The 16,212-nt window shown below is 37.4% G+C and overlaps 1 protein-coding gene across 6 annotated transcripts in view; it reads left to right on the forward strand.

Annotated features, from left to right (window-relative positions):
- Positions 1–12,332, forward strand: part of LIN54 (lin-54 DREAM MuvB core complex component) — a 91,830-nt gene extending 79,498 nt beyond the window's left edge. For 3 of the 6 annotated variants that reach the window (XM_032148804.2, XM_058433274.1, XM_032148763.2), the window contains exons 10-13: positions 562–664; positions 826–963; positions 5,745–5,947; positions 8,594–9,740. In XM_032148804.2, coding sequence (XP_032004695.1) covers positions 562–664; positions 826–963; positions 5,745–5,947; positions 8,594–8,795 — 646 coding nt within the window. In that variant the 3' untranslated portion in view covers positions 8,796–9,740. Of the gene's footprint in view, positions 1–561; positions 665–825; positions 964–5,744; positions 5,948–8,593 lie in introns of all 6 variants that reach the window. The other 3 variants (XM_032148874.2, XM_058433282.1, XM_032148883.2) reach the window with 1 other exon arrangement.
- The last annotated feature ends 3,880 nt before the right edge of the window (positions 12,333–16,212 follow it).

The following is a 16,212-nucleotide window of genomic DNA, read 5'->3' on the forward strand; positions in this document are numbered from 1 at the left end:
GCAGCATGAGACAGACATAGCTTCTGCCCTTAATAATAATGTTTGATCTTATTTATGACTTTTATGTTTGGTCTCCTAAGTGAAGTGATGATACTGTAGGTAGTTTTAAAAATCACTGAATGGTTAATTTGCTTATTAGTATTAAAAAGATTTGACATGAAATAGTTAAATGAAAAGCATTGGTCTTATTGGGGCATAAAATCCAAAGTACTACTACTATAACTCAGATGAGCCAGTTCAACTATTAGAATATAGCCAGTGTTTTTCCTTTTTCAGAATTTTGAAATGCCTTACTTTGGGGGCACATAAAATTATATAGCTCTTGTGTGTCTGTTATTGGTTGGACTAAGTTTTTAGGCCAGAGTTCTAGGACTTGGTGATTTAAACTTTGAGCCTTAGTATGTGGTTGACAATATGTGTTGTTAACTCTTTAACTGGGTAGCTGAGTAGATTTCTGAGATGCTTTATCACATATGTAGTACGTGTACAATGTATGCATATATAATCAAATAGTTTTCCTTAATAATGACTTTTTACTTTATACTGACTTTTACCTTTCAGATATTGTGATTGCTTTGCAAATGGTGAATTTTGCAACAACTGCAATTGTACTAATTGTTATAACAATTTGGAACATGAAAATGAAAGGCAAAAAGCAATAAAGGTGATTATTTTTTATTTCATTTAACTGACAGAAATATCCAGTTTCATCAGTTTTTTAAATAACTCAATTGTCTTGCAAAGAAACGTATCAATTCCTTTTGCAGTGTTTAAATTTCATCTACTGTGATTTAACTCTAACTGATATATGATCTGTTTTGCTAGGCATGCCTTGACAGAAATCCAGAAGCCTTTAAGCCTAAGATAGGGAAAGGAAAGGAGGGAGAATCTGATCGACGTCATAGCAAAGGATGTAATTGCAAACGATCAGGATGTCTTAAAAACTACTGTGAATGCTATGAGGTGAGATGCTGGGTGGGGAAAATAATATCTTTTAAAAACAGTTTTAGAAAGGACATACTACAAAAATTTACTTGAAAATTGGGAAATCACCTTGCTATTGCAGTTTGAAAATATGCACAGTTGGCGCAAAGGCCCTTGTTTGAGGAAGGCCTTCGAGCCTCCGTAGCAGGGCTTTGGAGGAATACCTTGGGTTTATTATTACAGCCTGGGGTCTTACTGGGTGATTTACCATAACTTCTTGGTCATTATGCTCAGAAGTATGCAGATAAGAACACCAATATATTGATTTTCAGTAAAAATAATATCAAAGTGGATTGGAAACTTTCCAGCAGTGATTCTCACCTGAGGTGCAGTTCTACTTACTGTTCTTCACAGGTTTCTTAGAAATATATGGCCGAGTGCGGTGGCTCACACCTGTAATCCCAGCACTTTGGGAGGCAGAGGCAGGCAGATCACTTGAGGTCAGGAGTTCGAGACCAGCCTGGCCAACATGGTGAAACCCCGTCTGTACTAAAATACAAAAATTAGCCGGGCATGGTGGCAAGCGCCTATAATCCCAGCTATTCGGGAGGCTGAGGCACGAGAATTGCTTGAACCCAGGAGGTGGAGGTTGTAGTGAGCCTTGATCATGGCACTGCACTCCAGCTTGGGCAACAAAGCAAGACTCTGTCTCAAATATATAAATATATATATATGGATACAAAATAGCCTGCATCCCAGGGTACAGTCTGGAAATTAAAGGATTATCTTGACCAAAATGCTGGTTATGCCCACTCAAAGAGCACACTGCTCTGTGGAAAACCAAAGTATGTTAAGAAGTTTGCTTTGTGAGCATAAAAATAGGAAAGGAGGATCTGGCATTCTGCTGGGTGAGGTTACTGGTCATGGTAGGCGATTGTCTCCATTTTCACTGTTTCATTGTTCCACTGAGCTGGTTATTTTTACTTATGGGTCATGCGTCTTCTCTGGAAGATGTAGTTGAAACTCTGCTCTGACAAATGCCATGTAAATCTTCCCCTTCTTGCTTTAGACACAGTACTATATAGTTTTATTTTAGAAGCTTATGTGTAACAATCTAGTGATTGAGATTAACCCTAAGTCACCGTAATTGGTTTCTTGGTATGCCTGAAACTCTTTACTGAGAGTCTTTTGGGTGGTTGAGTTATACTATTGGCTCTTCTCATACTCTCATATATTTTCATTCTTTCTTATTCTCAGAGAATTAATTAATTAGTTTATTTATTTATTGGCAGAAAGCCTAGCTTTGCACTTGCTGAAAGTTTGCCCTGCCACAGGAGCGTGTCCTCAGGTTCAGTGCCCTCTCCCATACAGCATGTGTCACATTAAAGATTTTGTGTATTGCATTCTCTGTGTAATGAATTCTTTCCTAATCTACTTATTTACAAAGTCAAATACTCCTCTCAGGAAGTAAAGTAGAATAGGGAATAGGAGAGTAACATCTTGTGAGTTCTGCAGATGATATGAATGAAAATTGCATAGAGAGACAAGTTTTTTGTTGCTGTTGTTATTTTGTTTTTGAGACGGAGTCCCGCCCTGTCGCCCAGACTGGAGTGCAGTGGTGCAATCTTGGCCCACTGTAATCTCCGTCTCCTGGGTTCAAGCGATTCTCCTGCCTCAGCTTCCCAAGTAGGTGGGATCACAGGTGCCTGCCACCATGCCCAGGTAATTTTTGTATTTTTTGTTTTTAGTAGAGACAGGGTCTCACCATGTTGGCCTGGTTGGTCTCAAACTCAAGTGATCCACCCACCCATCAGCCTCCCAAAGTGTTGGGATTACAGGCATAAGCCACTGTCACAAGTTATTTTTTAAACTGTCTTAACATCTCCAAATCCAACAAGCCAGTTTTCATCCAGTGTTGGAATCTTTTTTAGTCTTTCTTCTTTTGAATACCTGATGAAATAGTTGGCTTATGTTTAGAAGCCATATCATACAAAAGTTGTCATGAATACGTAAAAATTAACACTTCTTTTCAGAACATGGAAATTTATGTAAAGTCAGATCAGAAGGGCAAAGCGACCCTTTCATGTATATGGCCTTGAACAATCAGTACATGCTGGGCATATGAAATTCAGACATATAGGAACTAACCATTTAATTGAACTGGTTAACAATCTGTGAATTAATAGAAGTAGAAAAGGTACTGGACTGGTTTAAAAGTTAGAAGAGACAGCCCTGCCCTACCTATTCTAATGAAATTTTGTCAGGACAAATACACTGTCTAGTAACAAATTTATCATTCCAAAAGTTATGTACCAAAAAATGGAGAAACTTAGAATATACTAAACTATGAATAGCAGCGGCTAATTGGCTGTAAATTAGCTGTGGGCTTATCTGACATTTTGTGTTGAATTGTTCTTTTGACACCTTGTTCTTCAGCTGAATTGGCTTTTTAATCCTGTTGGTTTGCATCTGGACAACACATTCATGTTTCCTTTCAATGCCTATAGGCTTGTTGATTGGATGAATGGCTACCCACCTTATTTCATGGTTGTGTCTTTTCTTGTGACCATTTTCCTCCCCTCCACATCTTTTTTTTTTGTACAGGGGAAGTTAAATTCGCCAAGCTAAGTATCATTGTAATTTCTCCATCCTGAGCTCCGATTAGACACTATTAATGTCTTTCCTATAATTTTAAAAAAAAAATATATATATATATATATATATATATATATAAAAATCTAAATTACTATTATTGGTATGTTTTCCCCACTCTGAGGTCAGGAATTTTCTCTCTTCATCACTAGATGCTTATTAAGTATTGCTTTAGTTAGATTCCCAGTCAGGCTCACAGTAACCCAGTTAACACAAACTTATATTCATTTTTTCCTTTGGTAAATGGAATTTATTGGTGTCTTATAAGAAAGGAGCAGAGTAAATGTGTTTATAATGCAGCCCGTTTATCTTGCTAGGTGCTATAGAGAGAAAGGACAGTTTTATTTATTTATATAGACATGAGTTCATTGAAGAAAATGCAGCTAACAAAAACATACTCAAATTCGTTAGAAATCAGGGAAATATACACTAAAGAACAGTGAAATCTCACTTTATCACCCCCACCATCAGATTATACATTTTTTTTTTTTTTTTTTTTGAGATGGAGTTTCATTCTTGTTGCCTAGGCTGGAGTGCAATGGCACGATCTCGGCTCACCGCAACCTCCACCTCCCGGGTTCAAGCGATTCTCCTGCCTCAGCCTCCCGACTAGCTGAGATTACAGGCATGTGGCACCAAGCCTGGTTAATTTTTTTTTTTTTTTTTTAAGGAGAGACGGGGTTTCTCCGTGTTGGTCAGGCTGGTCTTGAACTCCCGACCTGAGGTGATCCTCCCATCTTGGCCTCCCAAAGAGCTGGGATTACAGGCGTGAGCCACCGCGCCTGGCATAAAATGTTAAAAGGAGTTATAATATCCATTGTTGGAGGGAATATGGGAAAGCCTTCATTTACACATTGCTGGTGAGATGTATTACAGCCTTTTGAAAAAGCAATGTGGCTACATCTCTTAAAATTAAAATACACAGGCCGGGCACGGTGGCTCACGTCTGTAATCCCAGCACTTTGGGAGGCCGAGGCGGGCGAATCACAAGGTCAGGAGGTCGGGACCATCCTGGCTAACACGGTGAAACCCCATCTCTACTAAAAATACAAAAAAAATTAGCCAGGCATGGTGGCGGGCGCCTGTAGTCCCGGCTACTCAGGAGGCTGAGGCAGGAGAATGGCGTGAACCCAGGAGGCGGAGCTTGCAGTGAGCTGAGATCGCGCCACTGCACTCCAGCCTGGGCGACCAGAGCGAGACTCTGTCTCAAAAAAAAAAAAAAAAAAAATTAAAATACACAGACCTCTTAACCAGTGAGCCCAATTCTAGAAATCTAACTCAGAGAAATAAAAAGGCATAATGTATAACAAAAAAATCTTTTTATGCATCATTTGTGGTACCCAAGAACTGGAAACAAAAACACCGATCAATAGGGAAATGAATGCCCAATAAAATTGACACATCATACCAGGGATTTACACCTAGCTGTTAAATAGAATGAATTCAAGCTATGCCAGATGACTTTGGAGGGATTCCATGAGTTGTAAGAAAAGCAAGATGCAGAAAAGCAGATAATATGATTTTGAAAAACTAAAAAATGAAAGTTCTATATTTGTATATATACATAAGGTCTAGGATTTTATATATACTTACATTTGACATATTTTTACATGAAAATATATATTTATATAAAATGTAAAATACACACTAGTTTCATATGGGTTATTGAAGGGTTTGGGGAATCTGAAGTCCCTCCCTAACTCCCTCTTCAGATTAAAAATAGCATAATAGAATAATGAAAATAGCATCTATGAAATCCCTTTAATGTGAAATTGTATACATATGCATAAATGGGAGGTCATCCACATGTTAATGATGATTTGATTGAGGTGGCTGGATTCTGGATGACCTTTATTTTTGATATTTTAGTATATCGTTCATGTTTATGAAAAACATATGTAACTCATACCTGAAGAAAATCTGTATTCATAGTGGGGGAAAACTGACATGGAAGGACACAGCCACAAACGTTATACAGCCACTGTCAGACTTAAGAATACCTAACCTAGCTAGCCACATGTGTAGTTAGTTTGTCAGCCAGAGATGCTTCCATCTAATCTTATCAGTTGACCAGGTAATGCTATTAGCTGTTGATTTGATTGTGGCATCTACTTATAGTAATGTATTTTGGTTTTGATTTGCAAACTTTTCTTTTGTAAATCTTTTAGGCAAAAATAATGTGTTCCTCAATATGCAAATGTATTGGCTGTAAGAATTTTGAAGAAAGCCCGGAAAGGAAGACATTGATGCACTTGGCAGATGCAGCTGAAGTAAGGGTACAGCAACAAACAGCAGCCAAGACGAAGTTATCCTCTCAAATTTCAGACTTGCTTACTAGGCCAACACCAGCTTTAAATAGTGGAGGCGGAAAGTAAGTCAGTATTTTAATCTTTTTATAGTATTTCCCAAATACTCACTTTTGGTAAAGTTTCTTTTCAGGGGGCAAAGTTGAGTTTATACTTTTGGTTGTTGCAAACCTGATTTTTGCATTTTCTTTTCATCTTTAGTTACTTGTAAAGGAATTTAAAGGTAACAAAAACCACTGCCAGATTATTGTACAGTTTGAAAATGCACAGTAATGATTTAGTCCACTGTGCTTAATTTCTGTCTATTAAGATGAAGTAATTATGTAATTTGAGGAACTCCAAAGAAAACCAGATGTTCACATGTCTCGCTGAACGTGTAATTATGTTTTTGCATTTTCTTACCTTCTCTTGCCTCTTCCATTTCTTGGAGCACTTTCCCCATCCTATTGGACCACCCATCACACTGTAATAGTGCAGCTCCTTATTGTTATCTCTTTTATCTGTTGAGCTCTGGAGTAGAAAAGCTTGACGTCTAAAGTCAGGTAGACTTGAGTTTATACTATCTGTGCTACTTAGTAGTTTGTGAATCTCTTTGAGCCTCAGTTTTCTTATCCTTAAAATAGCCTATACCGGGTGGCTGTGAGGAATAAGGCATGTCTATAATATCTCCAGTGTTTGTCAAGACCTGATAAAACATAGTTTGTGATTTGGACTGGACTGGTATTAGAAAGTTTGTTAGAGGTTCATCTGAGGAATTATTAAATGGAATGAGCCTTGCAAAGGCATATTATTTAAAATGCCTAAGTAGGCCAGGCACGGTGGCTCACACCTATAATCCCAGCACTTTGGGGGGCCGAGGTGGGCGGATCACATGAGGTCAGGAGTTTGAGACCAGCCTGGCCAACATGGTGAAACCCCATCTCTACTAAAAATGCAAAAAATTAGCCGGGCGTGGTGGTGTGCGCCTGTATGTAATCCCAGCTACTCGGGGGCTGACGCAGGAGAATCGCTTGAGCCTGGGAGGCAGAGGTTGCAGTGAGCCAAGATCACCCAATTGCACTCCAGCTTGGGCAACGAGAGCAAACTCCGTCTCCAAAATAAAATGCCTAAGTTGAAGATGAGATCCAGTGCTTATAAAAATAAGGCTTTTTTGTACAAAATATTTAAGATAGTAGTTTTTTGGTTTTTTGTTTTGTTTTCTTTTTGAGATAGAGTCTTACTCTGTTGCCCAGGCTGGTGTGCAGTGTCATGATCTCAGCTCACTGCAATCTCTGCCTCCTGGGTTTAAGCAATTCTCCTGCCTCAGCCTCCTAAGTAGCTGGGATTACAGGCATACACCACCACGCCCAGCTAAATTTATGTATTTTTAGTAGAGATGAGGTCTCACTATGTTGGCCAGCCTGGTCTTGAACTGACCTCAGGTGATCTGCCCATATCAGCCTCCCAAAGTGCTGGGATTACAGGCATGAGCCACCGTGCCTGGCCTTAAGATATTAGTTCTAAAGAACTCTTACGACTGGAATATAAACAGCAAATGGTTTTTGACTGAATAAAGTGGAAATGGTCAGGCACCTTAATGAGGCTTATAACCTGGGATTCTTTCTGGTCTTTAGAGTACTGAATCTAATCTCCACATGGAGATTAAAGATACTGCCACAGTAAAATATTTATAATTAATTTTTAAAATTGGGACGATGTTAATGAAAACAAAATAATATAATTATAATTATAATCAAAACTACATATTAGAAACTTGTATAAAAAAAGTTATGCTAGCATGTTAACAAGCTTATTTCAAGTGACCAAAACCTTAAATTAATATTTTCTAGTTTAAAGTGCTTGTTTGTATATTAAAGATTCCTATACAGCTGCATGGCAGCCTGAATTCTCAATTACCCTCTCTTACCATAGTGAGCTTTAATTTCAGACTTCATTATTTAGTATCCTTCTTGTTAGCGACCGCTTACTCACAGGTTGTTGAGTTAGTGGTTAGATTCTGTTGCTTGACTTAATCTGTCACAGGCCTTAAGACTTGAGTTGGCTGCAAATATAGCAAGCCTCACGATGCGTTGCTCCAATTTAATACTCAATAGCTCAGGTCTTTATGAATGCAACTCTGTGTATAGAACAACGTTTGGTTTCACCATTTTGTTTTGTTGTGATAGAACGATGCAGAATTTTGGAATGTTTTCTACAAACAGTATCAGTGACTATGGTAAAGTGCTTTATTTTTCATTTTGCCCAAGAGATAGTGCTGTCAATTCCTAATATTATTCATTCATTCAGCAACTATTCATGTAGCGTCTCTATGTCATGCACTATTCTAGGCACTGGAGCAACAGCAGTAAATAAAACTTGAACTTATGGAGCGTACATTCATGATTTGGGAGGATTTTAGTTAAAGAAATTCTAGTCTTCATGTAGACTATTATCTTTTAGTTAACCACATAACCTTGCCTAGGTAATAAGTAACGTGTTTTATGTTAAATGTTAAATTTCCTGAACAATATTCTTACAATATGTGAATAAAACCAAATTTAACTTTTTAAAGCCCTTTTTAGGATGTGCTTGTGCTCATTGTGTAAATTGTGATGCTCATCCTGCTGGTGAATTGTGAAAGTGTCAGTAGAGATTTCCAGATGAAAGAATGTTATCCACTTTTGTTGTTATTTAACACCACCATCATCTTTCTCTTTCAAAAATCATTTCAGATTGCCATTTACATTTGTAACTAAGGAAGTAGCTGAAGCCACATGTAATTGCCTCCTTGCCCAGGCAGAGCAGGCAGACAAGAAGGGAAAATCAAAGGCAGCAGCGGAACGGATGATACTTGAGGAATTCGGACGATGTTTGATGAGTGTCATCAACTCTGCAGGAAAGGCAAAAAGTGACCCTTGTGCCATGAATTGCTAACTCTTGCACAAAAGACTGATAAATGGAACTGTACAGAAAATTTAAGGTGCAGGGACACTTGATTTTCTGGAAGAAAAACAATTACTGTATTTTAATTCAGTCCTTGTTTTAAAAGACCTGAAATTATAATACTGAAGAAGAAATTTTAAATGAGGAAATTAGTACATTTTAAATCTTACTTAAATCTGCTTATGCCCCTTCTAAATTGAATTTTTCTTTATTCTATAGATTTTTTAATTTGCTTGGGTTTCTTAAGAATTAGATGTTCTCTTTCTGACACCTTTGACAAAAAATGTTTATAAATTCATATAATTTATGTATGGTGTTGTATGACTTTGTTAGTAGAAAAGCCAAAGCAGCAGTAGTTAGCACCCATTCTTTGGGACTTGATCTAGAATATGTGCAGACAGAATGTTACATAAACAAATTCTTACGAAACACATTCAAATGACATTTTGTATTTAGAAAAGGACTATCATTTAAAGAAAAAGCAGCCTTTTAGGGCAGATTCTGGAATAATATCCTGTTGTCACTTTGGGAATGTCAGAAGGGGAAACAATCCCCAGGCACACTTTAAAAATTTTAAAAAGTTATCTAAAAAAACATATAAAATATTAAAGGACAGTAAATAATTCTGAGGATGGGCAATGTGTTTCTATAATAAGGAAAGGCTAACAGATGCTCTGGGCTGTCTGCATTTTCTTTCAAAGAGGTGGTATGTATTTGAAGTAATAAATTGTCAAAGTGATTACTGGGTACTACTAAAATGACAGGTGGATATAAATAGAAGTAAACATTATGTAGTGATAATATAGAACCTCACATAGTAATCAAGTATAAAATTTGGCATGGGTGGAGAAACAAAGAATAGGGAAGCTGCAAAAGATGAATTTAGAGAAGTTTTCATGTATACAATCAATTATTTTTACAGACTTTTTTTTTTTTTTTTTTTTGAGACGGAGTCTTGCTGCGTACCCCAGGCTGGAGTGCAATGGTGTGATCTCAGCTCACTGCAATGCCTCTGCCTCCCGGGTTGAAGCGATTCTCCTGCCTCAGCCTCCCGAGTAGCTGGGACTACAGCTGCATGCCACCATGCCCGGCTAATTTTTTGTATTTTTAGTAGAGACGGGGTTTCACTGTGTTAGCCAGGATGGTCTTGATCTCCTGACCTCGTGATCTGCCCGCCTCGGCCTCCCAAAGTGCTGGGATTACAGGCATGAGCCACCGTGCCCGGCCCTTTTTATAGACTTTTGAACTAAGAGGTTTCAAATCAAATCGCAACTCTTACTTGATTTACAGAGATGGGCCTCCTAACAAAATTTTCAAAATTGTAGTGGGATTTCTTTTTATAAGGGAAGTTTAATATGGCATTATTTTCAGCCAGTGATTTGGAAGGTCTGTTTTCCTATAATTACTAAAATAACCTAAATCATTTTCAGTAATTCAAAAACTCTATGAATTTAAGAGCCTGTTGTGACAGGACTCTTGATTTTATGACAAGAAAAAACCATGTTGGAATTCAGGCATTTTGTTAGGTACCTTAATCGTCAGTAATTAGTATATGATTATTGCATTTCCTACAAGGACTCTATAGTTGTATGTATTAAGTTTGTAAATATGTTCATATGAACACGCAAGATACAGGCAATAGAAATTAAGTAATCCAAAAGAGGATTCCGTTATTCACTAAGGTATCTTCCTTTTAAATTTGGATTTATAAAATCATAGTGCAGTAACTTTAAATGTAGATAGTTCAAACATTCTTAGCACCTCAATCTAGTATGTTTAATTAAAATTTGTATAAATGTAAATTAGTGTAAGAGGGTAAAATAATAATCAAGTTATTTTTCAAAAGATTGCAATAAGTTTTTGGTCTAAAATTAAACTGTGTTCATTTTGTACATACTCTGTGTTAATTCTAATTGCACCTTTGTGATGTGTATTTATATAAAGTGTGCAGAAAATGTTCGTGAAATTTTGATTACAATTGTAGATTATGTATGATGGCATTGCTTACGAATGTTTTGCTTGTAAAAAAATTTCAAGGTGCAATCAATCAAATGCTACTAGTTTTTCTGATTTTCAAAAATCTATCTAAAATATTAAGCCTTTTCCTTCCTGTGTAGTACTTACTAAACAACTTTTTGTATTCAGGCATTTGCATCAAATTGCTGAACAAGATGAACAGCCACATTAATTCAATGATTTTAATTCAATGATTTTAAAAGACTATTTGGGGAGGGTTGGGTATATAATTTTTTAGCTCTATTTACATCCCAAAGTAGAAAGATTAAATTTATATTTACTAGAGCTATTCAAAAAATACACTTTTCTATATTGTAAAAACAGGACAGCAAAGTAAATCATACAGAAAATAAACATTTATACTATTCTGTAAAAAAAAAAAGGTTTTGCATTTTTTCTTTAGTTTAATAACTTTATTAACCATTTAATATGCAAGAAACCTTTTAAATTATCTGAAGTAAATTTGACATTACTTCTGAAAACACACAACTAAAAAATTCTATCATTTTGCTCAGTTATTACTAACATAAATTGCTTTGAAATGAGAATATGTCTTCTCTTTTTTCCCACTGTTTAAGAGCAGAAACTTAGCCGGGCATGGTGGCTCACACCTGTAATCCCAGCACTTTGGGAGGCCAAGGTGGGTGAATCACTGGAGTCCAGGAGTTCTAGACCAGCCCGGGCAACATGGTGAAACCCTGTCTCTACTAAAAATATAAAAAAATTAACTGGGTGTGGTGGCGCACGCCTGCAGTCCTCGCTACTTTGGAGGCTGAGGTGGGAGGATTGCCTGAGCCTGGGGAGGTTGAGGCTGTAGTGAGTCAAAATTACACCACTGCACTCCAGCCTGGCAATCAGAGTGAGACCTTGTCTCAAAAACAAAAACAAAAACAAAAATACCCAGAAAATCAATCTACTCTGTCTTTTAATGTGAGATGTTCTTATGATAGCTCTCTTTCTTAGTTTCCTTTTTTCTGAAGCACTAAACACAACCTGTAGGTCTTATCTCTGGGGTCTGGGAAACAGAACCTTAATGTTACAGGTACAAAAGCAAACAGAGTGATTAGTTCCCCACTTTCTGGTAGTGGACAACTGACATTTTTTCAATCTTATGTAAAATATGAATAAAAATAATTTTAGAAAAGTTATCTATTTTTATTGTTCTGTAACACAAATAGTTAAGAAAATGAATACTTGTTATGTAAATGAAGCTTCACAGCAGGACCTCCGGCCATAACTTTGATCATATTGTATCTCTTAAGCATTTTATATAGGAATTCTGGTGTGGCCACCCAAAGCAGAAGGGAAGGCAATCAACTAAAAATCCCTTACTATTGGACTTATTTTCATCATGTAAATTACTTAAGGCTTTTCTTGTTAGGGCTTCTTGAATGCACATTTTGTCGTCATCTGTAGACCAAAGGTGAGCTTTTTTTTTTTAATCCATGTGATTTTATGAGTTGAAAGCTATAAGGTATTTTTTTAATTAAAAATTTCCTTCTAAATGGCAAATTTTGTGAGAGCATTTAAGACACTCTTAGTTTCTATTCAAAAGCAGTAAGAAAATAAGTATATTTAGGGTAATGTTTATTATAAGATCATAGGAACTTTATGAAACTGTCATTTATCATACTGGCATATGAAATCTGGTCATAACATTATAAAAAGAATACATCATGACCAAGTAGGGTTTATCCTGGGAATAAAAGTTGATCCAATGTTTTAAAAAAGACATAGTTCACTGTATCAGTATACAAATAAGAAAAGCTAAATGATCATCTCAAAAGTTGCAGAAAATGACTGTGGATATAGGAAAAACTACTAAATTATACATTTTCTTGTTTGTTTGTTTCTTGAGACGGAGTCTCACTCTGTTGCCCAGGCTGGAGTGCAGTGGTGCGATCTCAGCTCACTGCACCCTCTGCCTCCTGGTTCAAGCAATTCTCATGTCTCAGTCTCCCGGGTAGCTGGGATTACAGGCATGCGCCACCATGCCTGGCTAATTTTGTATTTTTAGTAGTAATGACGTTTCACTACATTGGTCAAGCTAGTCTCCAACTCCTGACCTCAGGTGATCCACCCGCCTTGGCCTCCCAAAGTGCTGGGATTACAGGCATAAGCCACCGTGCCCGGCCACTATATGCTTCTTTAAGAGGGTAAATATTATGGTTATGTGAATTTTATCTCAAAAATTGTTTTACCCAAAAGGTGCAGAAAAAAGTATCTGGTAAAATTCAACAGCCACATATGATTCAATAAACAAAAAAATAAAGTCTTCAGAGAACTAAGACTAAACCTGATAAAGACCATTTACAAAAAAAAGCCTACAGCTAACATACAACTCGTGAAGAATGCTTTCCTTTAAGACTGGGAGCAAGGCATTCTTATTCAACAATGTAGCTCACTGTGCAATAAGGCAGGTGGGAAAAAGGCCCACAGATTGGAAATAAATAAATAAGACTTTGATGATATGAATGCCTACATAGAAAAATCAAAGAATCTCAGAACTACCAGAATTAAGTGAATTTAGCAAAATCAGTATGCAAAAGTTGACTGTACTTCTACATAGTAGCAATGAATGTTTAGAAACAAATTTTTAAATCACCACTTACAGACTTCAGAAAACATGAAATCTAACAAAAATATGTAAGATCTGTGCTGAAAAGTAAAAAACTGATTAAAAAAGTCAAAGAACCTAAAAAAAAGAAGATAGACCATGTTTCATGGGTTAGAAGATTCTATTATTGTCAATTCTCTCCACATTGATCTATAGATTCAACACAACTTCAGTCAAAATCCCAGCAGGAATTTTTACAGAAATCAACAAGCTGATGACAAAACTTATATGGAAAGGGAAAACCAGAACAGCCAAAACATTTTTGAAAAAAGAACAAAGTTGGGGAACTCCCACCTAATTTCAAGACAGATAAAACTAGAGTAATTAAGACTATGGTAGTGGATAGATCCTATTAACAGTGGAAGAGAATAGAGACCCCATATATATAGTTGGTTTTTTATAATTGTACGAAAGTAGTTCAACGGGGATAGTTTTTTAAACAAATGGGGCTGGCATATCCATATGTAAAAATATGAACTTCATGGCTGGGTACAGTGGCTCATGCCTGTAATCCCAGCACTTTGGGAGGCTGAGGCGGGTGGATCACTTAAGGTCAGGAGTTCAGACCATCCTGGCCAACAAGGCAAAACCCCAACTCTACTAAAAACACAAAAATTAGCCGGGCGTGGTAGCACACATTTGGAGTCTCAGCTACTCAGGAGGCAAAGGAATCACTTGAACCTGGGAGGTGGAGTTGCAGTGAGCCAAGATCGTGTCACTGCACTCCAGCCTGGGCAAAAGAGTGAGACTCAGTCTCAAAAAAAAAAAAGCACCTCAACTCATATACCAAAGTTAACTGAGAATGAATCATAGCTTACATGTAAGGCCTAAAACTACTAAATATTGAGAAGAAAACCTAAGAAGAATCTGTGACCTTGAGTTAGGCAAAGATTTTAGATACGAAACTAAGATTCCCAAAAAGAAAAAAATGGAAAAACTGGACTTATCAAAATTAATTACATCTGCTTTTCAAAAGACACTGTTAAGAATATAAAAAAAGCCACAGACTGAGAAAAAAATAATTGCAAAACACATCTGGTAATACACTTATATCCAGAATATGTAACTAATGCTCAGTAAGAAAAGAGCCAGTCTTCCAAAATACGAACAAGACTTGAACAGACATTTCACCTAAGAAGATACACGATGGCAAATAAGCATATGAAAAGGTGCTCCACATCATTGGTTATTAGGAAAATACAAGTGTAAACTACAATGAAATAGCACTAGACAACTATTAGAATGTCTACTTGAAAACAGACCAAAATCCTGACAATACCAAGTGCTAAGAAAGAAGTACAGCAATGGGAACATTGATATATTGCTGGCCAGAATGCAAAACGATAGTCACTTTGCAAGTTTTGGCAGTTCGTTATAAGGTTAAACATACACTTACCCATCTTGTGGTTATAGCACATTTTTTTGTTTTCATTAATCAGTTGATGGACATTTAGGCTTTTTCCCTACTTTTTGGCTATTATCAATGAAGTTCATGTACACATTTTTGTATGGACGTTTTCATTTCCCTTGGATATATGCCTAGGAGTACAATTTGCTAGGTCACAGGTAACTCTAAGCTTTTGAGGAACTGCTAGGCTGTTTTCCAAAGCTGCTGCACTAGCTGCACTATTTTACGTTCTCACCAACAAAAGTGTATGAGGGTTCTAATTTCTCCATATTCTTGCCAATACTGTCTTTTCTTTCCCTTTTTTCTTTCAGAGATGGGGGTCTCACTGCTTATTGTCCAGGCTGGTTTTGAACTCCTGGGTTCAAGCAATCCTCCTGCCTCGGCTTCCCAAAATGCTGGGAGTTGAGGCATGAGCTACTGTGCCTGGCCATGTCTTATTTTTTTGAGACGGAATCTTGCTCTTGTTGCCCAGGCTGGAGTGCAGTGGCAAGATCTTGGCTCACTGCAACCTCTGCCTCCCGGGTTCAGGCGATTCTCCTGCCTCAGCCTCCTGAGTAGCTGGGATTACAGGCACGTGCAACCACGCCCAGCTAAGTTTTTGTATTTTTAGTAGAGACGGGGTTTCATCATGTTGCCAGGCTGATCTCAAACTCCTGACCTCAGGTGATCCACCTGCCTCGACCTCGCAAAGTGCAGGGATTACAGGCATGAGCCACCGCGCCCGACCTCCATGTCTTCTTTATAATAGCTGTCCTAACAGGTGTGATGTGATGTTTCATTGTCATATTGATTTGCATTTGCTGGATAGCTGACGTGAACATATATTCATGTATTTTATGGCCTTCTGTATATCTCCTTTGGAGAAAAGTCTATTCATATTCTTTACCCATTTAAAAATTTTGGTTATTTGTTGTTTTATTATTGAGTTATAGGAATTCTGTAGAGTCTACATATAATAACTTTATTAGATAAATGATTTGCAAACATTTTTTTCCATTCAGTGGGTTGTCTTTCACTTTCTTGATGGTATCCCTTCAAAGCACAAGTTAATTTTGATGAAGTCCAATTATTTTCCTTTGCTGTGCTTTAAGTGTCCTAAGAAACCACCACCTGGCCAGGTACAGTGGCTCACACCTGTAATCCCAGCACTTTGGGAGGCCAAGATGGGTGCATCACAAGGTCAGGAGTTCCAGACTGGCCTGGCCAACACAGTGAAATCCTGTCTCTACTAAAAATACAAAAATTAGCTGGGCATGGTGGTGCGTGCCTGTAGTCCCAGCTACTCGGGAGGCTGAGGCAGGAGAATCGTTTGAACCAGGAGATGGAGGTTGTGGTGACCCGAGATCCCACCACTGCACTCCAGCCTG

This window comes from Hylobates moloch, unplaced genomic scaffold, assembly GCF_009828535.3.
Source record: "Hylobates moloch isolate HMO894 unplaced genomic scaffold, HMol_V3 SCAFFOLD_2, whole genome shotgun sequence".
NCBI lineage: Eukaryota > Metazoa > Chordata > Mammalia > Primates > Hylobatidae > Hylobates > Hylobates moloch.